The sequence below is a fragment of the Dromiciops gliroides genome, chromosome 6 (genome assembly GCF_019393635.1).
Source record: "Dromiciops gliroides isolate mDroGli1 chromosome 6, mDroGli1.pri, whole genome shotgun sequence".
NCBI classification, from domain to species: domain Eukaryota; kingdom Metazoa; phylum Chordata; class Mammalia; order Microbiotheria; family Microbiotheriidae; genus Dromiciops; species Dromiciops gliroides.
In genome coordinates, this window is record NC_057866.1 from 2,493,599 (window position 1) to 2,518,862 (window position 25,264).

General features: G+C 58.4%; 2 protein-coding genes across 5 annotated transcripts; both read right to left on the reverse strand.

The window, feature by feature from the left end:
• Positions 1-3,363: 3,363 nt before the first annotated feature.
• On the reverse strand, positions 3,364-5,115 carry INS (insulin). 2 transcript variants are annotated; one of them, XM_043971865.1, is made up of 3 exons: positions 5,075-5,115; positions 4,103-4,298; positions 3,364-3,567 (listed from the first exon to the last, which is right to left on the reverse strand). In XM_043971865.1, the coding sequence occupies exons 2-3, from the start codon at positions 4,287-4,289 to the stop codon at positions 3,443-3,445; spliced, it is 312 nt and encodes a 103-aa protein (XP_043827800.1). In that variant the 5' UTR covers positions 4,290-4,298; positions 5,075-5,115; the 3' UTR covers positions 3,364-3,442. The 2 variants fall into 2 exon arrangements, with proteins under 2 accessions (XP_043827800.1, XP_043827798.1); XM_043971863.1 differs by lacking the exon at positions 5,075-5,115 and adding an exon at positions 4,658-4,740.
• A 2,088-nt stretch (positions 5,116-7,203) lies between these two features.
• TH (tyrosine hydroxylase) lies at positions 7,204-20,724 on the reverse strand. Of its 3 annotated transcripts, XM_043971849.1 has the most exons (13): positions 20,595-20,724; positions 17,178-17,390; positions 14,984-15,158; positions 14,413-14,501; positions 14,206-14,273; positions 13,732-13,782; positions 12,531-12,676; positions 11,791-11,926; positions 10,679-10,748; positions 10,462-10,518; positions 9,840-9,935; positions 8,817-8,950; positions 7,204-8,314 (listed from the first exon to the last, which is right to left on the reverse strand). In XM_043971849.1, the coding sequence occupies exons 1-13, from the start codon at positions 20,682-20,684 to the stop codon at positions 8,155-8,157; spliced, it is 1,485 nt and encodes a 494-aa protein (XP_043827784.1). In that variant the 5' UTR covers positions 20,685-20,724; the 3' UTR covers positions 7,204-8,154. The 3 variants fall into 3 exon arrangements, with proteins under 3 accessions (XP_043827784.1, XP_043827785.1, XP_043827786.1); XM_043971850.1 differs by lacking the exon at positions 9,840-9,935; XM_043971851.1 differs by lacking the exons at positions 17,178-17,390; positions 20,595-20,724 and adding an exon at positions 16,717-16,880.
• Between the last annotated feature and the right edge of the window lie 4,540 nt (positions 20,725-25,264).

Consider the following 25,264-nt stretch of genomic DNA (forward strand, 5'->3'; position numbering starts at 1 on the left):
AAAGGCCGGCGTGTGCCTTCTCCAACCCTCAACCCACTTTACCGACGGGAAAAGCCTGGCTCCTCCACGTCCCCCTGAGCGACAGCCTCCTTGCCTCCAGCCTCTCCAGTCATCCCAGTACCAAGGTGATGCCCCACCCTGCCCATGCTGGCTCCCTCTTCTTGGGTCAAATACAAACCCCTTCGTTCAACACCCAGAGCTTGGCCTCAGTTTCACCCTCCCCCACTGTGAGGTCCAGCCTAACCTGCCGGCTGGTCAGACACTGTTTCCTATCTCCATGCCTTTGCACGAGCAGTGCTTCCCCTGGAGTGCGCTCCCTTCCCCCTCTGCCTCCACGAATCCCAAATTCCCTTTAAATCCCCACTCCGGCACTGCCTCCCGCACAGTTCCCCCTGGTATCTCAGCGGTCCAGGTATATATCTCAATTTCGTGTCTCTCCAGGTGTGTGCACCCCTTGAGGCCAGGGGTGGTTGTTTCTGTTTCAGCAGCTAACGCATAGTAGGTGCTTGCTTACTCACGGCTTGTGGGTTGAATGAGTGAGTTAATAGAGGCTCCTCTCCTGCTCAGAGGTCAGTCTTACAGACTCCTCACCCTGACGTTACAAACCCTCCACAAGCAGCCTCAGCCTCGTTAGACATCCTTCTGCATTCGCTCTCTCTTCCCACCATACAGTCCTACTAGTTGTCCCCCCAACTGAGGATGCCATCTCCCACTTCCATGTCTTTGCCCAGACCGGCCCCCGTGTCAGGGACGCCCCCTCTGCTTTCCTTTAGCTCCACTCAGGGGCTGCCTCCTCCAGGAGGCCTTCACTGATCCTCCCTCCCCAAGTGTGTCAGGGCTCCCCTGGCCCTCACCTTACCTTGCATCTCCTTGTGTCCTCTGGTAGACTAGATAGAAGCTTGTCGAGGCCGGGGCCTATTTCCTTTCTGTCTTTGTAATCCCAGCCCCAGCACGGGGCCTTGCACACAGTAGGCACTCTGTAAGTGACTGAGGGGGCTTGTCAGCCAGGGCAGGGGGGCAGGGAGGGCTCCCTGGGTCAGCTGTAGACACACCTTCCGGGCCTGAGCCACCGAAGTTTTCCCCATGGCCAGCCCTAAGCATCCCTTACCCATAAGAGCCTTCCCATCTGCCGAGAGGCCTGTGGGCCTGGCTACCCAGCCTTCTCGGGACGCCCACCGGGACCCCTTGGGGCCAGCTGGCAGTAACTGGGGGGGGGATGCTCAGGAACTCTGCTCCCCCCGGCGGCCGCCCCTTGCCTCCTCAGTTGCCTCCCCCCAAAGACCTTCTGCTCCATCTCTGCTGAGGTCTCCTCCCCTCTTCTTCCCTCTGCCTTGGGGGGTCCCTGCAGCTGTTCCCAGGACCACCTTCTTCTTGTTTCAGGACCAACATCCGTCCATCTGTCCATCTCTCCCCCCTCTTCCCCTCGCTGGGGCCTCTGGAAGGAGCAGCAAAGGTTTTGTTAGATCTGGGACAGTCTTCTTCCCTTCGACGGGGGCCAAAGCAGGGTGGGCAGGAGGGGAGACAGAAGGGATGAAGGCAAGCACTGGGCAGTCTCTGGATTCCCAACCCTGCCCAAGACCGCAACCCCGAGTCCGGGCGGGGCTTCCAGGAAAGAGAGGAGATTAGCTTCAGCTGAATGACCTGGCCGGGCTGCCCTGGCCTGAAGCTGGGAGGGTCACTGGCTGGACTCAGGAGGCCTGCGCATGCTGTCACATGAGGAGAGGCGGTTGGGTGAGGGCAGAGCGGGGCCGTCTTCTCTGTGTTACTGAATTCTGTTTAGTAATCTTGGGCAAGTTACTCGATGGCTTCAGGCCTCAGCTGCTCCATCTGGGAAATGGGGACCTTGAAGGGCGTTCCCTGCCAAGCCCGGCTGCCATGATTCTGGGGTCCTTGCTAAGTACTTGCCAGCCCCTCCCACTGCCCTCAGTTGTGGGGGCCACCTCCAGGACAGTGAGACAGCTTCAGACACCCTGGGGGTCCTCCTCAGGGCCCACGGCTCCCCATCGCACCCCAGGCCACAGCCACAGAAGCTCCCACGTTGTCCAAGCCCTTGGGTCCCCAGCAGCCTCCCTCCTGGCCTTCACCCCACTCCAGTCCCTTCTCTCTAGGCTGGCACACAGTGATGCTCTGCTCTTCAGAGGTCAGAGAGACAAGACTCAACTGACTCGGGACTCTCCTCCCATGCCCTTCCCCAGGTCTTTGCTCTCAGCTCTCCCCACGCTCAGCCACTTCTGACGTAACATCCACCTCGAAGAGCCGAGGATCTAGAGGCATCCAGTTCCCCCGCTCCCCCTCCTGGTGCCCACCTGTCCCTCCCTGCAGCCCAGGTGCCAGTTGTCTGGGCAGTGAGAGCCAGGCTGGGACCTGAGCTGGTCCTGGTCCTGCCACCTTGGGAGGAGGGGATAAAGGTCACCAGGCCAGAGTTCAGGTCGGCAGACTTTGGTCCATGACCGGCCTCTTCTGGCTCGGGGGCCACAAATGTGCTGGCTGGGCATTCTCTGGAGTGTCCTCGTTCGGGGAATGTCTCGTCCCAGGGGCTTCCTCAGCCTCTCACCCTGGTGGCCAGACCTGCCCCTGCTCCTTATCACCCTCTGACGCAGGGATGGGGAGGAGTAAAGTGGGGCACGATGCCCCATCACCCTCAGGGCCCTGTCTGAGGGGAGAGGAAAGGGAGCCGACATTTGTCACACACTATGCGCCAGGTTCTGTGCCAAGCGCTCTATGAATCTTAATCTCACTTGATCCTCACAACAACCCTGGGAGGTGGATGCTATTATTATCCTCATTTTTTACAGCTGAGGAAACCGAGGGAGGCAGGGGTTAAATGACTTGCTCAGGGTCTCACAGCTAGGAAGTGGTCGTAGTTGAACTTGGGTCTTTCTGAGTCCCAGCCCAGCACTCTATCCACTGCAGGGGGTCCAGGCTCCACCCAAACTCCTGCTGGAATCCTCCTGGAGATGAGCCGCTCTCTCTCTACCTACACTCGCTCTTTTGTGGCCCAGCCCGTGATGTTTTGGGTCCCACTCCTGATTTCTCGGGGGCGCTCCTTCGGGGTTAGAATATAAGGAGGGCCAGTGCCTGGCACACAGTGCTCACAGGCTGGGCCGTGTGTCATTCATGCGGGTAAGCGGCCCCTCCCTAGCCAGGCTGGGAACTCCGGAGCCCAGGGCATGGGTGATCCGCTCTCCCCCTGCCCCAGAGGAGTCTGCCCTTCCTGGACGTCCCCCACAGCGTAGGCAAGCCCAGGACTGGGCCCGCAGGAGGAAGCCCCAGAGCCCCAGACAGAGTCTGGCTCCCTCCCTGTCTGAGCCGTGGGCGGCGGGGACCAGAAGCACGCACTCCCCCAGAAGCGTTTCTCTCATTTTTATTCAGTTGTTGCAAAGCTCTACGGGCAGGAGGCGCCTTCTAGAGCGCACAGTCCCGGGGTGGGGGTGGGGGGTCGCTAATTGCAGTAGGTCTCCAGCTGGTAGAGGGAGCAGATGCTGTTGCAGCATTGCTCAACGATGCCTCGTTTCTGTAGTTGGTACTCGGGCGGGAAGGGCAGCTCTTCCCCTCCGGCTTCACCCACTGTCAGGAGAGAAGAGGAGCAGGCTGAGGGGGGGCCGCCAGATGCCCCCCAGCAGCCCTTGAAAGGGAGAAACTGAGGCTGGGGGTGTCCCTGGCCTCCGGACTCAAGGAGGCAGGAGAAGACGGAGGGACGATGAGACCCCCACCCCTGTGTCTTCTGGGCTTGTTCTCACACAGAGGAGTTAGCCCCTGCAAATGATTGGCTGCAGGGAGGAGGGGGGAGGGAATAGGCAAGGAGTAAGAGTTCTCTAAGGGGGCTCAATTAGGTGGTGGGGCCCTGGAGTCTCACTACTGACCCTGGGAAAGCTTCCCCATCATTACATTGGAGCTAATTAATGAGATCCTGGGAATGGAAGGGGCTCCGGGGGTCTGGGTCACCCTAGGCCTGGGAGGACAGAGTTGGGGACAGGAACCTGGGACACGGGGCCGACAGACGCTGGTGGATGACCGTAGTGGCACCCCAATTTTCTGATGCCTACAGGACCTCAAGCCCTGAGGGGCAGGGATGGACAGGGGTGACGGCCAGAATGCTCACCCAGAGGCTGCTCCACATCCCGGCGTGCTTTGGGGGTGTAGAAGAAGCCCCTCTCCCCACACACCAGGTACAAGGCCTCCACCAGGTGGGAGCCACACAGGTGCTGGTTGACAAGGGCCTTGCCGGCTGGTGGGGTAGACAGGACCAGCAGGGCCGTCAGAGACAGGGAAGCTATCCAGGGAGCCATGGCCAAGACCTGGGGATAGAGGGGAGGGCTGAAGTGGGCAGAGAGAGGATCTCGGGGGGGGGGGCGGGGGGAAGGCCTCCCTGACCCTGTCTCCCCAACCCTTCCCCCCCCCCACACAAAGACCTTGGGGCCAGAGACACCCAGCCTCTACATTCTACATGGGATGAAAGTGGTGTGGAGAGAAGGGGGCAGTACTTGCTAAAGTCACAGAGGGAGGGAGCAGGCTATGGGACAGGGAAGGGAGCCCCACTTTCTGAGTCAGAAAGAGGTCTCTTTTACTTGCAGATGCTGCCTCCTTGGGCCCCAGCTTTCTGGGAGGAGCAGCAGGTCAGCCAATCTTACTGTGTGACCTTGGGTAAATGCCTCACCTCTCTGGGCCTCAGGGTCTTCAGTGAGAGAGATGGGACTTGAACTCAGATGTCACTCAAGTCCCTTCTAGGCCGGGTATCACTAATACACTTAGAAGGCAAGAGAGAGAAATTTCTTCCCCTGCAGGCGCAAACCACACCCTGAACTCCTACTTCTAGAGATGGGTGGAGAGCCTGGATGGGCCCAACATAGGAAGGACCTGGGACTTGATACCAAGCCGGCCCAGCCGCCTCAGCTGACCCCAGGCTCAAGCAGCTGCTTAGGAAACAGAGGAGCTAGATGAGGTGGGGGACTCGGCTGCTAATGCTGGTTACACCCGCTCTGCCTGCTGCCCCAGCCGCCCCCAGCCCTCCAGGGATGCTGGGCCCTATGGACAGACGTTGGCCATCTATCTCCCCAGTGCCCAGCAGACTTACTCAGAGAAGACAGGTGAGAGATGAGCCTGGGGCTGTGGTCCAAGGCTGCTGACTGCTCCTGGGCGGTCCCAGCTTTTAAATGGTTATACCCTCCCCCTTCCAAGAGGGGCTAGGTGCTGACTCTCTTCCCCTGGCCGGGCCAGCGCCCCAACTTCTGCTAAGTGGGCTCATTAGGACCCTGGAGGGAGGCGACTTGGGGGAGGGTCACCAGATGGTCCGAGGCCCAATTTGGCGTTTCCGGATCATTTCCTGGCTCTTGACAATACCTGACGAGGTACCTGGCTTAGCAGGGGCCCTGAGAGGCCGGTGAAGTGGCTGTTAATGAGCAGGACTAATGAGGGGCTGGTGGGCAGCGGATGATGGGTAAGCTTTCCCTCCTGACAACGCTCAATGGAGACCTAAAATTAGGGTTAATAGGAGTTGCACAGACCCCTCTCCTGGCGAGCTTCCCTGAAGTTGTTGCTGACAAAGGGTGTGGAGTCAGAGAGCCAAGACCAGGGGAGCAGAGCATAGACCTCAGGAACTGCCATGGGGCCCCACTGAGGCCAGAGGGAGAAGCTGCTTGCTCAGCCTCATCCAGGGGGCTCTGACCCCTCTGGAGGAGGGTGAGGGCACTGCCCCTGGGGGCCCCATCAGGAACTCTCTTGTTCCTGTTAGTGACCCCCTGAGAGTGATGGAAGAGCAGCTGAGGATAGCCCTGCTTCCTCCCCCTGGGCCTTTGATGCTTTGGAGGAAGGAGAGGACCCCCCCCCGCCCGTCATGGAAATGGGGTGGCTCCCCTCCTCTGCCTGTGGCTCGCCGGCCTAGTGCTGGGCTCACAAGGTAGAGCTGCAGCTCCCCCTGCTGACTGTCCAGGGAACTGCAGGGGGTCGGAACTGGCAGACCATGGAGCCCCTTTCCGGCCTACCTCTGCCTCCAGGGCCTGGCCACTTCAGTCCCTCTTGAGCCCCGCCCCCCCCCCCCCAGGCCAGAGAACTAGCGCCAACAACGACCGAGGGATGAAAGGGGGAGCGGAGTAAAGGCTGGGGACCAGTGACCCGGGAGGCAGGTCCGGGTTCTGCTCTCATCAGCACCGTGAGGACAGCGACAGGGCCCAGGGAGCTATGTGCTCAGTGAGGCTAGCTCTGCCTCCTGGCCTCCCCGGCTTCCTTCCAGCCCCAGCTCAGACCCCATCTTCTGCAAGAAGCCTCTCCCAAGACGGCTCGATCTCCGGGCCTCTCTGAGGCTGAGGCTGATCCATCCTGTCTGAATCCAATGGGGTTTGCACAGCACCGCTTAGACTGGGCAGGGGCAGGGAATTTGTTTCACTTTTCTTTGTGCCCCAGTGTCTAACGGACTGCCTGGCACACAGTAGGCATTTAATAACTGCTAATTGACTTGATCCAGAGAGGTTCAGGGTGACCAAGCTACGGTGTCTGAGACAGGATTCCAGCTCGGGTCTTCCTGACTCCAGGTCCCGCCGGTCTACCCTCTATGCCATCTGTCCGTCCGGGGTGACCCATCTTAACTTGGCTAGAACCCTAGTTGTGCCACTGACTAGATCCGTGTTTTTCTAGGCCTCAGTTTCCCCGTCTGAAAAAATTAAGGGCTGGATTCACGTGATTTCTAAGTCTCCTTCCAGTTCTGAACTGTGCAGTCATAATGGTCAGGGTTGCCTTGAAAGGTAGGGAGCTCCCTGTCTCTGCAGGGATTCTAGCAGAAGCTGGGGGGTGAGGGTGGGGCTCTCATGCAGAAGGGCCTGCAAAGGAAGGACCTGGGAGGCTGGGGTTCTAGAACTGGCCACTGGAGGGCGCGGTGGGCCAGGGAGGGATGGTGTGGTGCTGGGGTAAGCTGGAGGAAGCCATCGGGAGCCGCGGATCCTCGAGCGTTCTCGCCCTTCTCGTGTTCACCGGCGCTCAGAGGGAGAGCCCGGGACGAGGGGTCGCCAGGGCTTGCGGGTGCATCGAGTACCGGGGGCACATCTCTGGGGCGAGGCTAGGGATGCCTCCGCTGCCCTCCCTTATCGGCGGCGGCCCCAGAACAAAGAACGCTTTCGAGCCAGGGTGCGTGTCAAGAAATGGATTTTGTCCTTTATTGTCACGGTCTCAGCCGGTCATGCAGGAGCCCCCACCCCCCACCCCATCCCCCCAAGCGGCAGCAGCTCTAGACCCCAGGAACTACTTAAGCGGGGCCCTACGGACCCAAGGGGAGTCAGCGAAGAGAATGCGCGCACACCCACACACAGCAGCGGCAGCAGAGCCCTCAGGGATGCACCCAGGAACCCTAACGAGTCAGGGCTCCACCTCAGCCCCTCAGTTTGGACAGAGGGAGGAGAAAGCGAAGGGGGCAGTGAGGGGACGGACCGTGGGAGGCCTGGATCTGGACGCTGGCGTGGGATTTCCGATCGGCTAATGGCGGAGAGCGCTCCAGAGGCCCAGGGGGGAGGGAAGAAGGGCTGGCTCCTGCTGAGCCCCGAAGGCAGGGATTCTTTAATATCCCCGGCGGCTTCTGGAGACCAGGCCCACTAACACCCCTTTCTCGGGTTTGGTTTGGTTTGGTTTGTTTGCTTGCTTTTAATGAGGCTGGGGGCAGGAAGCCAGCCAGAGTTTGTGCTCAGCCTAATTCAGTGGAAAGCGCATTTGGCTCCCATCTCCCCCTGGACCCTCGGGTTAAATCCCCTCTCGTCTCTCGGTTTCTCCTGAGCACAAGAACTGGAGCGGGCCCTAAGATGGCCTGCCCAGCTCTGAATCCTCCGTCCCCAGGGAACCGCCTGGGAGGTAGGCAGTGCAAGTGCAATTGTCCCCATTTTCCAGATGAGCAAACAGGCCCAGGAAAGGGAAGTGACTTGCCCCTGAGGGTCGGGGCAGGGATTTAAATGCCGCTCTGCAGAGTGAAAGTCCAGGGTTCTCTACGCCAGGTTGAATTCTGAGGTGGGACAGGCAGCAGACTCCCTGCCTCCGTTTACTAGATGCCAAACCCGGGGATCCACGTGGGATTCAGAGATGGGGGCTGGGGAGACAAAGCGACACACCAGGTTCTGGGCAGAGGTAGGAGAGAGACAGGTGGGGTGAGGAGGCTGAGGGGGCTGGGGGCCCTGGGCACTAGCTCATGGCATTGAGCGCATGGGCCAGCAGGTGAAGCTCATCCTGGACGCCTTCCAGGGAGTGCCGGATCTTCTGGGGGCTGTCCAGGACCTCGATGCCCAGAGTGTAGGGGTCAAACTTCACGGAGAAGGGGCGGCGGATGCGAGTTGCGTAGCTCCTGGGAACACAAAGAGGGAGAAAAGAGACCCAGGCGCACGGGTCAGCAGAGGGGCAGGCAAGGGCTTCACAGGGGCCCAGAGCAGAGCCCGGGCAGGACGGGGAGTAGCCAGATCCCTTGTCCCCATTTTATCGATGAGGAAACTGAGGGAGGCAGTGAGACACCCAGCCAGTAAGCATCTGAGGCTGGATTTGAACTCAAACCTCTGACTCCTGGCCTGGTGCTGCAGCCACCGAGCCTAGAGCCTCTATGCCTATGGAGAAGAGCGAGGCACAACCTGATCCGAGACAGGGGCTACTCTGGATGATCCTGTCCGGGTCAAAGGAAAGGATCCTTAATGGCCAGGGCTTCGTGTCCAGATTTACTGCCTCTGTGCCCCGATTGCTTACGTGGCCCCGCCCTGGCGTCCTGACTTATTCCCCCCCCCCCCCGCAGCGTTCGCCTTCTGCCCCCCAGCTCCCTCCTCCTCCCCCTCCCCATCTCGGTGCCTGTTCCCGCCTACCGGAGCTTGTCTTTGGCATCGCTAAAGCTCTCCGACACAAAGTAGACAGATTGGTAGCTTTGGTCCTGGTACGGCTGCACTGCCGCGGCGTCGGGGTCAAAGTCCCGGATCTCCGGCTCTTCCGACAGGGAGTGCTGAGCAGAGGATCCCCAGCTGTCACCCCGCCCCCTGACTGGGGCGACCTTGGGCTCCAGAAAGCCGGGGACCGAGGGGCTGAGGGCAGCCTTCAAGGCTCAGCAGTTCACCGTGTGGATGGCGAAACCGAGACCAAGAGGGGAGATGGCTGGCCTGGGGTCCCGGGCTAGTTCCGTGGGCCCCTGGCTCTGTCCTTCGGCATCTCCTCAAGGGCCTCCCAGACCATCATGGAGGACTCGGGGAAGAAGTGCCCCTCTTAGGTGGTGGGCTGGGGGCCCCAGGGAGGGGAAGGGCCCCTTCTCAAAGGGTTGGGCCGGCTTCCATGATTAATGACACGGTGCCCTTAAAGCTCTTTCCAGCCCTGTCTGCCACACAGGGAAGCCCCGCTTGAAGGAAAGCACCAGCCACGACTAAGCCCTCCCCGCCCCCCCCCCCCTCTCCCCATGATGGGACTGGGAGAGGGCTGTCTGCTCTACCCATCACTCTCCACTCGGGGCAAGGACCTTCCCCAAGTATAAAGGATCCGTTTGCCCAGCACTGACTGTAGACGGCGGAGCTGGCTGATGGGGTCCGGGGAGTCTCTGCCCCGGGGTGAGGCCCAATTTGGGAAGTGGGATTCATACTTCAAGAACGTGTTTAGCCCTGAGCTTAGCAGAAGGAGGGGAGGGGGGAGGAGGGGTCTACCACAGGGCCTCCTTCCTGCCGTGACACTGCTCAGCCTCCTCCAGGAAGGCAGGTCTGGCTCCTCCCTCAGCCCCTGCTCCTGGACAATCCCAAGTGACCCCAAGCCCCAGCTCCCTGGGAGGCCCGAGCCCTGAGGCCCGAGACAAGGTGAGGAGGGCTTAGGGAAGGGAAGAAAGCCGAGGGCCTGGGAAGGGGCAGGCTTACGATGAGCTCCCCATAGGAGGACAGGAGGCCGGCCCCGTAGGCTTTGACCTCTCCGTTCTGTTTGCAGAGCCCGAATTCCACAGTGAACCAGTAGAGCTGGGGAAGGAGAACCCCCCCCCCACCCCGGCCAAGATAGTTGTTGGGCGCCTGCTCTCCAGCCCTTGAGGACCCCCCCCACACCTGTTGGGTGCCTTCTCTCCAGCCCATGGGATCCCCCACACCTGTTGGGCGCCTGCTCTCCAGCCCTTGAGGACCCCCCTTCCCCCACTGTTTCTCTGCCTTCAGACTCCAGGCTCCCTGTAGGTAAGGGCCTGTTTCCCCCTTCCTCCTTTACTCCCAGAATGGAAGCCCTTGTAAGTGCATCCTGTGTAGCCACATCTTTGACTTCTTATGCTAGAGAGGAGGGGGAGGAGCAGCCCTGTCCCAGAGCTGTCCAGTCTGAGACAGACAGGGCTGGTTTTCTCACTCCGGGAGTGTAGATAGGGATTTAGCTTTTCTATGAATTCCACTTGGTCAAATGGAAAGAGATTCTAGCTGAAATTACTGCCCCCCCCCCCCCAAGCCTCTGAACATCAATCTCCAGGACACACCCCAGCCCCTGCTCCTGGTCGGGCAGACCTACCGTGGCCAACTTCTCAATCTCCTCATCGGTGGCACCAAGGGAGGCGAGGCCGATATCCTGCCAAGGGGGAAGCAGAGGGTGACTCGGGGCCAAGTCAGGTCTGATGTGTCAGGGTCACCGCCTGCTTCTCCCCTCCCCCCAAACATCCCTGCCCTTGGAGAAGGTGGCCGGGCGGTGCTGGTGCTGTGGGTGGAACAGCCAAGAGGGGAGGACTCACCTGGGAGAACTGGGCAAAAGTCCGATCTGCCAGCATGGGCACGTGCCCCAGCAGCTCATGACAGCAATCCCTGGACGCAGGGGAGGCAGGAGAAAAGGAGTGGACATTGCAGCTGAGAGGACTGCGGGCACAGCCATCCTGCCCCGGCACACACCCTCTGCCTTCTTTTGCAGACTGGCCCTGGCCATGGACACTCCCACAATCTTAGCCCCTTCTGGGGTCCTCTCCCTCCCACCACCTGACCCCCTCCTTATGCCTCCCTGTTGCCTGGAGGCTTTGCCTGGCATTCAGGGCTCTCCACATTGGCCTTGCCTTCCCAGCCCTCTCTCATTGGCTCCCTGTGTCCAGAGCACCTCCTCTCTCCCTGAGCACTGCTGACCTCCATGGAAGCCCAACACGCTGGCCACTTTCTTCAGGAAGCCTTCCTTGACCCCATGGGTCTGTGACAAGTGTCCCCCTCAGAGGTTGGGGGCCTGCCTCCCTGGGGCACTTGCCATGGGAGGTGGAGCTTCTGCTACTTGGGGGGGGGGTCTTACCCCATCCCCACTGGATGCTGGGCTCACCTACACTCCTCCTTCCCCCAGCAACCCCAGTGCTTAAACAATGTTGGTTGGACAAAACTCAATTAAATTGTTAAACCGGTCCTATTCTGCACTAGACCAAAGGAAAGTATTCACGAGGTGACTGTGAGAAAAATGTGTTAGCTCTCTGGGCCTCAGTTTCCCCTTCTGTCACATAGAGCTGAGGAGATGATGGTTTGGGTGGAGAGTATGAAATGAGGCATTAATCTACAGCCTGGGAATGCAGGTCCCTCCCTGGGCCTTAGAGAGCTCCTGGAGGCTGGGGCACCCTGGGGCCAGAGAGGATGGGGTCAGGGAGAATGCTCTGGGATACAGAGACAGAAACAGCGAAGACAGGGATGACAGGGACAGAGGCAGATGATGGGGACGAGAGAGACAGAGATGACAGGGACAGGGACGACAGGGAAAGAGACAGATGACGGGGACAGAGATAGATGATGGGGACGTGAGAGACAGGGATGTTGGAGACAGACTTCTGATGGCAGCTGGGGTGGGAGGAGTGCAGAGGGGGCCATGCCACCCACTACTCACGGCTCTGGGGAATGCATGGGTGAGGAGGCGTGGCGGATATATTGGGTGCACTGGAACACCCTGAAGGCCAGGCTGGACAGGAAGTCTCGGGCAGAGAGCAGGCCGGCCACTGGCCGCAGCTGGAAGCCGGTCCTCTCTGAAACATCAGGGAGGGCTGGGCTGAGGGCTCAGGCAAAGCTGGTCCAGACCCAGGGACACCTGGGCTCCAAGGTTTTCATCATGGCCTGAGTCTTAGAGTCTCCTCTAGAAGCTGGACCAATGAGGAGCTGTGGTCTTCTCTCCCCTGCCCCAGCAGGACTGCTCCCCTCGCTGTCTTCTCTGGATCAGTGTTTTTCCCCCCTTCAAGCCTTTCTCGTGTCCCTGAGCCCCGGAGTGCCCTGCCGTGCCCTCTCTGCACTCCTTCTCTCCCTGACACCCACCTGGGTGGATTACTCCAGCTCACACTGACCTTTCCCTTCTTGGAAATGCTGTGACTCTGATCTTCCCCCGGCCCCCTGGAAACTCTGTTCCTGCCCCTGGACATTTTACCTCCCTCTCATGGGCCAAGGTCTGCAAGGGGCCCCAGAAGACAGACTGGCCCTGACAGAAGGGGATGCATTGCTCATTCTCAGGCCAGAAGACCCTTCCCTCTCTGCCCACCTGGACCCAGCTCCTCCTTCATGTCCCCAATATAGACTGCCCCCCAACTGCCTCTGGGGTTCTGCCCCCCCAAACTGCCCCCTGGGGGGGTCTGCCCCTACCCTTCAGAAAGCGGGACACATCCTCGAGCTGAGGGATACTGTTCTCGCTGTAACCACTGAACCTCTCTAACAGTTGGAAGGCCTCCAGGTGCTCTCGGCAAGCATGGGTTGGGTACAGGCTCTTCAGGGTGGTGTAGACCTCTCTCCTGGGGGAGGGGCAGGGAGAGAGGGGCATGAGCCGGAGGAGCCCCAAGGAGCCCGCTTGATACAGACCCATGGTATAGAGAACAGAATAAAGGAGTCTGTATCTGCACTGTGGGTGCGCCTCATTCATTTACAGTGAGGTTCTAATTCTCAATGAACACCAACTTTTCTTGTGGAAGGAGAGGGAAAGAGGGACAATAATGATAAGACAGGAAGCAAGAATGGTTAATTCAGCTCTCCTCACCCACCCACCCACCCATCCATCCACCCTCCCACCCATCCATCCATTCTCCCACCCACCCATCCATCCATCCATCCACCCATCCACCCACCCATCCATCCATTTATCCATCCATCCATCCATTCATCCATCCATCCATCCATTCATTCATTCATTCATTCATTCATTCATTCATTCATTCATTCATTCATTCCTTCATTCATTCATTCATTCATTCATTCATTCATTCATTAGCCAAGCACTTTGTCACCAGGAGATCCTGCTCCTCCCCTGCCCCAGCCACTTCCTTATCGCTTCCCACCCTCTTCTAAGCCATCCCTCAAGGCCCAGTTCAAGTTTCACCTCCTCCAGGAAGCTTTCTCTGATCTCCCCTGTCCCCTTGAACACTGCCTTCTGGCCTCCCAGAGCACAGTCCTTGGGGCCCTTCCTGATCCCCCCAAGTTGCTCGAGTCCTCCCACCCCACCCCAAATGACTGTGTCTGTTTTGTGTTTGCTCATCAGACTCCTCCTGTCCACTGCAGAGAATGTAACGGTCTTTGCTATCAGGCTCCCCCAGGCAGGGAACCTGCCTTGTCTCGGACCCCTTGTAGGTCCTGGTGTTGGGCGCCCGCTAAGCCTGCAATAAATGCTGACAGCTTGCTGATTGTGACTTCCATCTCCCCATAAAGCTCCCTCTAGCTCCTAGAGACAATGACTGAGAGACCATCAGCCCCGAATCCCTCCCCGGGGGGCCTCTCCTCCCAGCTGGGTTTTTCTCCAGACCGCTTCCCCTCCTCTTCCTTGGCCCCCCCCATGGGCCGCCTGTCTCCTCCTTACCAGGTGGCGATCTCCTCTGCTGTGTACTCCACGCGGGGGATGGGCTCTCCACTGAAAGAGCCCAGGGTTAGTCTGGTCTGCTCCACAACACCCCCCCAAGGTCCCCCAAAGTCAGCACCCCCAGTTGCACTAACTGGCCTCTAAGACCCTGGTTCCCTCGTCCTCCGATTAGCAAAGGCAGGGCCTGTGTCGTGTACAGAACGTCCCAACTGTGTGACCCCTCCCCGGCCTCCCTATATGCCAGGCAGGAAATCCCGGCGCCTTGCCCATGGCCAGCCACCAAGGGCTCTGGTGGCCTTGTTCAGTGAGCGGTGGCCATTCAAATGCCCTGCGTCCTGCAGGGTCTCGGGCTCCGTGTGCATCTGAGGCCAGCCTCTCCTAGACCCCAGGCTGGCCGCTTGGCCGGGGCCCCTGCCACGACTCTGGCCTCCAGGGGTGGCGATGGGGGTGGTTAGGGGAGCCGGCCTGGCTTACTGCTTGTACTGGAAGGCGATTTCTGCTATCATCTTCCTTCGCTGGCGATAGGTCTGGTCAGAAAATCCCTGCAAAGGGGCCGAGATGGAGCGAGCTGATCAGGGAGCCAGCCTGGCCCTGAGCCCCGGGGCCGTTGGCCAGGACTGCTCCCCTCCCCCCTCCCCCGCCACTGGACCCACCCCCTCCTCCACCAAGGAGCTGACTCACCGGGTGGTCCAGGTCCAGGTCTGGGTCAAACTTGGTGACCAGGTGGTGACATTTGTCCAGTTCGGAGATCTTTCTGGGAAACCAGTGAACTTCACAGACAAGAGGCTCAATTAGTTCTACAGATGCCACTGGCCTCTGCAGGTGCTCTCCCCATCCCTGTCAGGCACGTGGGTCAGGGGCACCCACCCCCCTCCCCCCGCCCCATCCAGAACGATCAGGACGACAGCTGCTCCCACTGCTCCCATGTCTAGGGGGGCTGTCAGCAGCCCCATGGGAGTCAGGGGACGTCATCCTCTCCTTGTTCAGCTGGCCCCGGGGCCTCCCTTCTTGACCCCACCTGCATCTCAGCCTGAGGGCCAGGGGCACATAAGAGGCCTGCTGTTCCTCCTGAGCCTCAGTTTCCCCACCTGCACTGCGTTCCCTCCCAGAGCAATGTTGAAATGGGAGGTGGGCTTATTCATTAAACAGCTGTGGGTCTACCTTCTAGAAGGGGCTCAGCCTCCTAGGCAAGCGCCAACAGACTCAAAGGACTGGTGAGCTCCCCTGGGCAGGTGGGGGGCACCTGACTCACATTTGTCCTCCTTGGTGCTGCGCACCTCGTCGGAGACCCTCCTGATGGAGCTGAGCAAGGTGCCCAGGTCGCTGCTGTGGACTTCACAACGAACAAAGTATTCGAGCTCCGAGGTGCCCTCCTTTGGCTTCCTGTTGGCCCTGGTCTCCAGGTGGTGGATTTTGGCTTCGAACGTCTCATGGAAGAAGACAGAGGAGGAAGAGCTCACAGAATTGTCCTCTCAGCTGGCCTGGGGGTGGGGCGGCCAGGACACCGAGTCCCAGGGTGTCCAGACCTCAGTTTTCTGCTCTCTATAAGAGACCTAGCTTGCCTCCGGCCCCTTCGAAGTGCTACTGGATGTAGAGATGGAGAGCGAGTGAGGCCACCCCATCATTTTATTGGAGAGTAAACTGAGGCCCTAAAAGGGGAAGAGACCTTCCCATAAAATGACACCAATAGCCAGCCTTTTTAAGGGGTGTTAAGGATTCCCAGGGGCTCCAAAAATATTCTATCATTTGATCTCCATAACAATTCAGGGAGATAGGTGCTTTTTTTAGCCCCACTTTACAGATAAGGAAACTGAGACTGGGATAAGTTCAGTGGTTTGGCCAGGGACATACTGTCCAAAACTAGATTTGAACTCAGGTCCTCCTGACTCTAAGTCCCTGCACAGGAACAGAACCACAAAGTGTCAGCCGCCTCTGAGGGATGGTGATTTCACCCTTCCCCCCACCCCACCCCCACCTCCCGGTGTGCAGAGCCTCTGGAGGACAATGGATGCAGAGACTAATAGCTACCCCAGCCCCATTGCCCTCCCTGAAGATGCCCAGGGAAGGAGGGAGTACAGACTTCATGGAACAGACTCAGAGGTGGCTGTCAGAGCCAGAGCCCACACCTGGGTCTCTGCTCATTCTGGGATCGGGCCCTTCCTGCCACAGGGGACTATCCCTGGAGGCACTGCCCTCTCCAGCAAGGTGCAGCAGCAGTGGAATAGATGCAAGAGGCCTGTGTTTGAGCTCCATCTCTGCTTCTGTTCGACTCTGGCAGGCTCCCTCCCCAACCCCCAGGCCTCGGTCTCCCTCTCTGTAAAATGAGCAGATTGGTTGTGACGATCTCTGTGGGTGCTTCCAGACCTGCCATTTGAGAGCTCGGGGACTCTCTAAGGCCGGACCAGACATAGTGGTGGTTCTGAAGGGGCTGGGGGCTGCCCCAGGAGGGTGGGGCAGAGCGAGCACAGAGCCCCCTTCCTCCCATCTGCCTGCAGTCATCACATTCATCCCTGGTTAATTTGACAGCCACTAAACCATTAGCTGCTCTGGCCACACACGGGCCTGCGGCTGATGGCCAATGTCATTACAGGGAGCTCATTTGTCCACTGGACTCTGCCACCTGCACAGCCCCAGGCTGAAGGATCGATCCCTGGCTGCTGCTGCTGCCCGCCCTGCCCCTCATCCAGACACACACGTGCTCTCTCTCATACCCACTCATGAGCGCGCACACACATACACTCACACACACTCACTCACACACACTCACATACATTCACTCACACACTCACATACATTCACTCACACACTCACTCACATACACACACCTTTCTTTGCTTCCCAGCCTCCCCCCAACCCTGCTTCAGCCCCAGTCCCATGACATTACTCAGACCGTGAGTGGACTCAGAGGCTGGATGTTTGTCCAGCCAGCCCTGGGGGCTGGAGCAGGAGGGAGGGGTAGGTGTGGGCGCTGTCATGTCCACTTACCAGCAGCTCCGTGAAACCCGTGTGCAATTCCCACAAAGCCCTTTCTTCCCAGGCCCACAGTTCCCAGGACATCAGAGCCCGAAGGCCCCGACCTCCCAGGGAGAAGCCTCAACCAAAGGAGGCTGAGACTCAGAGGAGCCTAGTTCGAATCCCAGATCTATTTATGGATGTGTAACTTTGGTCAGATTGATTCCTTATTCTCACTCTGGGCCTCAAGTGCCTGAGAGGAAGGAGATGCTTTAGATGACCTGCCAAGTCCCTCCCATGCCTAAACTGACCATCCTTTGGTCTGATAGCCTTCGCTTAGGGAGGTCACTCACCTGACCATGGCCTGACCTTGGCTGTGATCACAGACCTCGCACAGACCAGGCCCCTCCCAGGCTGGCCCGAGCTTACCACACCACCACATAGCCACCTATGCCCAGTTCCCACTGGGCCAGTGAGAGCCCCTGATCTCTCACCTCGAACACTTTCAGGGCCCGGGACAAGGATGTGGACTTGGCTGCCTTCAGGGTGAAGAAGAGGTTGAGGAGGGCCTTCCCATCCTTCTCTTCAAAGACAATGGTGTCTAGGGGGTCCCCGGAGGCCTCCCCCGCTGCAGCTGCTACGGCCGCCTCTCTTTCCTTTCGAGCATCTTCAATGAGGCTCTGCCGCCGGCCAATGAACCTTGGGGACTGGACCAGAGGTGGGCTGGGGTCAGTACCCAGTGGGCTGCTCTGTCCCAGGGGAGGGGGCTCTGGAACAGGGGGTCGAACTCACCATCTCAGTGGGCAAGGGCATGTAGGGAAGAGAGTGGGATCTTCTGCCCCGCCCAGTGATACCTGGGTGTGCCTTCAGCCTTGGATCCTGTAGTCAGAGCTCCCCAGGGCCACCCTGAGGAAGGGTTGGGTCCCAGACCCTCCACCCCTGGCAATACAGGAGGAATCAGCTGCCCTAGTGACCCAAACTGGAAATTTCAGGCCAAAAAAATCAGTTTTGGGGTCTGCAAAGTCTAGTTGGGCCATCTACACTGGCCAAACCAGCCAGGTGGTGAGTTAGAACTCACTTTGGGCTTCCCAGACACTGTGTTGGGGGAAGCAGAGGGTCTGGGGGACCCAGGTGGGCCTGCGTACAGGGTGTGATTGTGTGCTGGGTGACCCTTCTCCTCAAACTCAAAGCCTTATAACCCTTCATTCCCTGCCTTGGCCCACTAGCCTCTGATCCACTCAGCTCACCCGAGGCTGTCTAAAGAGGTCTGAAGAGGCAGGGGGCCCCTGGACCTCTGCTGTGTTCTGGGATGAAAGGATCCCAGGGCAGGAGGGGCCTGGGAGGCCATCTGGCCCCCTCCCCCCATTTTGCAGATGAGCAAACAAGGGCACCCAGTCAGAAAGGGGAGAGCTGCCCAGTTCTCCCCTCAGCTGTGCACAGCTTGGTCCTCCGAGGATCCTCGTCCTATCCTGCGGAGCCCCCTCCCTATGGAGGTGAATTCTGGGCCCCTGGAAGGGCTCCCTATGACGCGACTTCTCTGGACACTGCAGACAGCTGAGGCGGAGAGTGTCCAAGCCTTGCCCAGGGTCACCCAGCCACTTCAAAGGGCTCTCTCCTCTCTGCCCGGTGCCTCAACCTGCTAATCTACCCGGTGTGGGATGCCTTCCCTGCCCTCCCCACTTAACTGATTAACCCGCACATGAGAGCTTCCCTCCCCTCCTTCCCCGGGCTCTGGAAGCCTGCTTCGGTCACAGGCCCTGGCAGATCTCGCCCAGACGGCTGGAGAAGCTCAGAAGAATGAGTTCAGAAGTCGGACTCGGGGCGGGAGGGGAGGGATTGAGTTTCCCCTTGTTTCTGTAACCAGCTGGAGACCAGGAACATGAGCAGCTCTTGAGTGCCCCCCTCAGATAAAACATCTCAGGCCCATCCCTCAGCCTGTCCCTAACTGCATTAGATGGGAAGGGGAGATGGAAGAGTAGAAGGTTGGCTTCCAGCCCACGGATCTCTCTGGGACTGCCCTACGATGGCCCTAGCAAGGGCAGTGTGGCTGGCCCCTGGCCGCTGACTCCTCCCCCAGGAAGCCCTCCAGGGGCTGCCCTAACCTGACCAGGAAGGGAGTGCTCAGCCTTACATTAGCCACCAGCTTCTGAAGAAAGGCTTGGAAAGACAGTCATGGCATCCCTCTGGGGGTCTCCTCTCTGAACATTTGGCAGCGGCCCCTGAGGGTTCACATGCCCAGGGTGCTGCCCTCTGGCCTCTACCTGCTCTGGGCTCCCTTGGAAGTGCCTCCACCTGGCCTGTGAGAAGCTGGCCCTAGGCCCTGATGGGGCAGCCCCAGCCCAGAATCAGGCTCCTAAACCATGGGAGTACATGTCTGATTCCAGCCAGAGATGACTTATCCTTCCCATCTCTCGATCTCCAGCCCCCATCTGTCAAAGGAGGTCAGGCACGGGGGTGAAGGCCCTTGCAGACTGGATGTTCTGGGGTCCTGGGGTTTATGGGGGGACAGCCCAACCTGCCCCCAGAGACCTGTGTCTGCTGTTTTGTTAGTCTCCAAGATTCCAGCTGTGGGATCTCTCAGGGGAGCTAAGGAGCCTCCTCAGCTCCAAGTACCCCTCCATGGCATCCACACAGGCACTCACTCATTTGTCTTCTTGGAGACTCAGTTTCCCCATTTATGCAGTGAGAAGCAGATGAGTTCTCACTCATTTCTTCCATGATGATAATATTAGTCAGTGCATGGAACAAGGGACAGCCATGTGAGGAGCCCAGCAATGCCCAAAGATTGCCAGAGCCCTAGGTGTCTTCCTGACCAGTAGGGAGCAGTCTGGCTGGGAAGAGTCTGCCAGGTCTTGGTCTCAGGGGCCCCCATGCCCCAGGAGAAGCCCCCTTAGGGATGGCAGAGGGGGTCCTGGTCAGGGGCAGCAGGGCAGAAAAACCCTGGGCTCCAGAGCTTCCCATCACTTTGGGGACGAAAATCCCTGAATTCAGCACAGTAAGGACTTATGTGCCTGTTGTGTGCCAGGCCAGGCTGGCTGCTGGGCACCCCAAGACCTTATCCATTTCAGACCCCAGGCCTGGAATACAAGAAGAGTGGCCACCTCTCCTGTTCCTTGCCACAAGCTTGAAAAGCTCTTCCTCACTCCCCAGACCTCTAGGAGCTAGTGGTCCAAAAATCTCCCCCCATTTGGCAGACATAGAAACTGAGGCCCACAGAGAGGAGGGGACTTGCTGAAGCCCTCACAAATGATGCCAGCCCTGGGAAGTTCAGGAGCATCAGGGCTCTGCCCACTATGCCATCCAACTCCCCCCCCCCCGGAAGGACCCCAAGTCCTTTGCATCCGCAGCCAGGATCCAAGGGCTGGCATTTGGGACATGGCTTCTAGCCCCTGCACTGCCTCTAGCTCAGGGTATAACTTTGAGTCATTCCCTTCTCCTGTCTGGGCCTCAGTTTCCTTCTCTGTAAAATCGGGGGGGGGAAGCTCAAATGACTCAATCTCTAAGGTCCCTTCTAGCTCAGCTATATAGTCTGGGATTCTTTGGGTGCTCGCACGAGAGCGCGCGCGCGCGCACGCGCACACACACACACACACACACACACACACACACGAGATATGACAGAGGCACAGATCCCAGATCCCTGGGCTCTTCCCTTACCACAGTACACACAATCACAGACACACCCAGGCCCAAAGAGACACCCTCTCTCCCACCTGTATCCTCTTACATGGCTAGGGGCCCCTAGGAGAGGGTCCTAGATGCAGCAGGTGGAAAGAGAGGCCGTGCATTCAGACATCCTTTGGACCCTCAGCCTCAGGGCTCAGCATCTTTTCGCCAGGGAGGGATGGGTCAGGGACCAGAGCCCCCAGGAGATAGGGACCCTCCCCCAGGAGCTGGGTTATTCCCCTTACCATAATGGCCTCTGCCTGTTTGGAATCCAGCTCGGACACTGCCCTGCGGAAGCCCTTGGCTGAAGGTGTGGCTGTGTTTGGAGTGGGCATCCTGCCAGAGGAGTTGTCTGTCTCTCGGCCGGGGTCTCTGTTGTTGACTCCCCTCTCCCGGACAGCCTCTTATAGGCAGGGATGACGTCAAAGCCCCTTTCAGATCCCCCACTGGCTCCCCCCAGCGCCACCTCTGCCCCCTCCCTCTCCGGCTCTCTGGCTCTGCACTGCCTGAGGGAGGAAGGAGGAGGGGGCCAGGGAACAGAGGAGGGAGGGAGGAAGGAGGGGGCCAGAGGAGATGAGAAGAGGCTTCTGTTCTATTAAATCTAATTGCTCCCAAGATTGCAGACACTCGCCTTTGGAAAACGAGTTAGCTGCGCTTCTCTACCATCGCCTCTGAATCATCCCCTTGCCCTGGAGAAAGCTGAATGAGCCAGGGTGGGGGAACAGGGCTTTGAACTTCAACCTCTGGCTCCCACCTGCCCAAGTTGCCTGCCTGTGGGTGGGTGGCAGTGTCTCTCCTCTACCCAGGGTCCCAGAGAGATAGGGCTTGAGCTTCTGTTCTTGGGCAGGCTCGGGACCAGATACTGGAGGCCTGGTACCTGGGCCAACAGGATAGGTGCTGCTTCCCCCAGAAGGGAAGGGTGGAGGCATCTCTGCAGACCCTTTTAGACATTGGGATCTTGAGTTTAGACACTCTGGGCCTCAGTTACCTTCTCTTAACCCCCTTCCCTCCTGGCTCAGAGAAGGGCTTCCCATCACCAATGCCCCCCTCTCCAAGACAAGGGTCCAATGAGGACATATGCTCCCTTTCCCAGAGCCCCTTTCTCACCAGGGCCCTGCCAGGTAGGAAAGAGAAAAGTTATTAGTTATTCCCGTATTCTAGACTAACTCAGAGATGCCAGGTGACTTCCCCAGGGTCACACAGCTACTGAGTTTCCAGCCCGTGCCAAGGCTCTCCCACGGCACCGTGTAGAATCCCCAAGACTCCCCTCATGGCAGGGGGAGAAACGGCCAGTGCTGGAAGTGACAAGGTCTGGGTTCCTGTCTTAGCTCTTCCTCTCACCTGCCCTGTGACACTGAGCAAGACCACACCCTTCCAAAGGAGGCTGAGGATTCCTACCCTCCCCTTCCCGGGGCTGTCTCTCTGGGCTCAGTCCCCCTCTACTGAAATGGGATGGTGCCCACGGGCGCCTACAACTTGTGTTCATCTCCATCCTTCTCCAGCCCTTATGTACCAGAATCCCACACACTCTATGGGCTCTCCCTCCCTTCCTGCCTGCCTATGTGGGGAAGGTCCACCTGAAGCCACTGGCTGCAAGGAACTCACTGGGGCATTGAATGGGATTCAGCTCAGAAATATGAGAGCGAGTGAGGGGGTGACCGCACCTCGGGGAGCACTGGCCCATACCGGGTCAGCATCACTGGGACCTTCCAGAAGGTTTCCTCTCCCTCTGCTGGCTGTGTGTCTTCCCTTGAAGCACCATTCACAGACCAGGGCCAGGCAATGGGAGGGCTGGGAGGGGTCTCAAACAGAACACAAAGGCCCCCAAAACTTGCCCCGGGCCCAGGGGGACCCTGGGGAGCGGCGCGCAGCAGGACCGCTCTTCCCGCCTCCCTGACAAACGCGCTGTTTCCATCCCATCCTGGCCCTAAAGAGCACCTGTGAGCACAGGAGGTGTTGGACCGAGGTCGCGGGCATTGCACCTTCCCGGATGAGCCCCCAGCCAAGGGGAAGCCGTCATCCTTCCCAGCAACCCGAGGCTATCGATGAAATGCCAGTTACATGGAAAGCGCCGGTCTGCCGAGCGGAAGAGCTCAAGCAAGGGAGAGGATGAGGCACGTGGCCGGCGGTCTGGGGAGCTGGGCGTGAGTGTGGGCTTTGCCCTGACCCCGGCCGTGCCGCAGTCATGTTTCTGCTCCTTTCTGGGTCTGTTTCTTCTATCAGATTAAGAGCTTGGAATCAATGATCTCTAAGCATCCTCCTGGCTCTGACTTTCTGTGAACCTTTTGTCCTGTGTCATTTTTATTTGTGTGTGTGTGTGAGAGAGAGAGAGACAGAGAGACAGAGAGGAGGGAGAGAGAGACAGAGACAGAGACAGAGACAGAGAGAGAGGAGAGACAGAGAGACAGAAAGACAGAGAGAGAGACAGAGAGAGAGAGAGAGAGAGAGAGAGAGAGAGGAGACAGAGACAGAGACAGAAACAGAGAGACAGAAGAGAGGAGAGAGAGAGAGAGAGAGAGAGAGAGAGAGAGAGAGAGAGAGAGGAGAGAGACAGAGAGAGACAGGAGAGAGACAGGAGAGAGACAGAGAGAGAGGAGGGAGAGAGAGAGACAGAGAGAGAGGAGGGAGAGACAGAGAGAGGAGGGAGAGACAGAGAGAGATACAGAGAGAGGAGAGACAGAGAGACAGAGAGAGACAGAGAGGAGAGAGACAGAGAGACAGAGAGAGACAGGGAGAGAAAGAGAGAGACAGAGAGAGAGAGAGGAGGGAGAGAGAGAGAGGAGGGAGAGAGAGACAGAGAGAGACAGAGAGAGAGGAGGGAGAGAGAGAGAGGAGAGAGAGGGGGGGGGAGGGAGGGAGAGAGAGAGAGAGAGAGAGGAGACAGAGACAGAGACAGAAACAGAGAGACAGAAGAGAGGAGAGAGAGACAGAGACAAAGACAGAGAGACAGAGAGAGAGGAGGGAGAGAGAGAGAGAGAAGGGAGAGAGAGACAGACAGACAGAGAGAGAGAGAGGAGAGACAGAGACAGAGAGAGAGGAGGGAGACAGAAAGACAGAGAGAGAGAGAGAGAGAGAGGAGAGACAGAGAGAGAGGAGGGAGACAGAGACAGAGAGAGAGAGAGAGAGAGAGAGGAGAGAGAGAGAGACAGAGAGAGACAGAGAGACAGAGAGAGACAGAGAGACAGAGAGGAGAGAGAGAGACAGAGACAAAGACAGAGAGACAGAGAGAGGAGGGAGAGAGAGAGAGAAGGGAGAGAGAGACAGACAGAGAGAGACAGACAGAGAGAGACAGACAGAGAGAGACAGAGAGAGAGGAGAGACAGAGACAGAGAGAGAGGAGGGAGACAGAAAGACAGAGAGAGAGAGAGAGAGGAGAGACAGAGAGAGAGGAGGGAGACAGAGAGACAGAGAGAGAGAGAGAGGAGAGAGAGAGAGACAGAGAGAGAGAGAGAGACAGAGAGGAGAGGGAGAGAAAGCGCACAAAAGGCAGGCCCTGGAAGCCCGGAGCCAGGTACTCGTCCTGGGTCTGCACACACTGAAGGAGCCCAGGCAGCAAGACTATGGGTTGGGGGAGGTGGTCCCTCAGGGACCCTCCAGCTCAGAGAGTCTTTAGGCTATTGGCAGGATTAGGAGGAAGCTGGGGTGGGGGTGAGGGCGTGGATGCTGTGGCCAGCCCCCGCCCTAGCGATCCCCGGTCCTGCTAAGCGGTTTGTTCAGCCCCAGTGCTGTTGGTAATATCTCCTAAATACTGGGCTGTGGAAATGCCGCGGGGCCGGCAGACAGCAGCGGGCTGTGGATTTAACCTTTTGCCAAATGCCTTCCATGGAGATAAATGTTGTTTTTAGTCATTTCTCAGACTGAGCCCGAGTGCTGGCGGGAGGAGGCAGCTTAGGGAGATAAGCTTCCCAAATGCCTCCCCTGAGCGGTGCCCACCGGTGCCTAGTGGGGCTGAGGAGACCCCCAGAGGACCTTGAGAATGCCCATCACTGCCCAGTAGGCGAGGCCGCTTAGGGGCGCCATGGTGCACAGAGCGCTGGATCCAAGGCCAAAGGGATCCTTGCTACCCATGTAACCCTGGGCAAATGTGGCACTTCACCTCTGCCTGCCTCGGTCTCCTCGTCTATAAAATGGGGGTAATAATGGCACCTACTTCACAGGGATGTCATGAGGATCAAAGGAGAATATTTGCAGAGTGTAGCAGTGCCTGGCACTTAGTAGGGATTAGTTTTTATAGGATTTCTAGTTTGAATTTTTTCTCCCTCCCTCCTGTCCCCACTTAGTAAGGATTAGTGAGTACTTCTTTCCTCTCCACCACAAGGTGCCCTGTCTGAAGGGATGTGGTGGAAAGAGTTCCACGTGGAGCCAAGAGAGTCCTGGGTTCAAATTCTAACTCTCTTGCCAACCTCCTCCGAAGCTGACGACCTCCAGGAAGCCTTCTTAATCTTAGGATGAGAAAGAAAAGGTGGGAATCACATCCAGGAGGTTTTCGAGTGGATTCTTGCTCAGATTAAGACCTTGGCAGAGGCTTCCAAAATCCCTCCAGTGCAAGGGTCTGAGGAAGCTGTGAAGTGGGAAATATGGCAAGGGAAGGAAGAGAGTCCTTGAGGGAGGGAGGGAAAGATGGAGGAAGGAAGGGAAGAAGGGACAGAGGGAGTAAGAGAGAAAGAAAGAAAAAGGAAGAGAGGGAGGGAGGAAGGAAGGAAAGAAAGAAGGAAGGAAGGAAAGAGAAAGGAAGGAAGAGAGAGGGTTAAAGGAGTCAAAAAGGGAGGGAGAAAAAGAAGGGAGGGAGGAGGGAGGGAGAGGCTGAGGCAGACCCATACCCAACCCAAAGGAAAGGGGGTCGGGGATGGGGAGCAACCTCCCTTTCCCACCAGCTCCTGGTCCTTTCCTTCAAAGTTCTGTTGGGGGGGGGTGC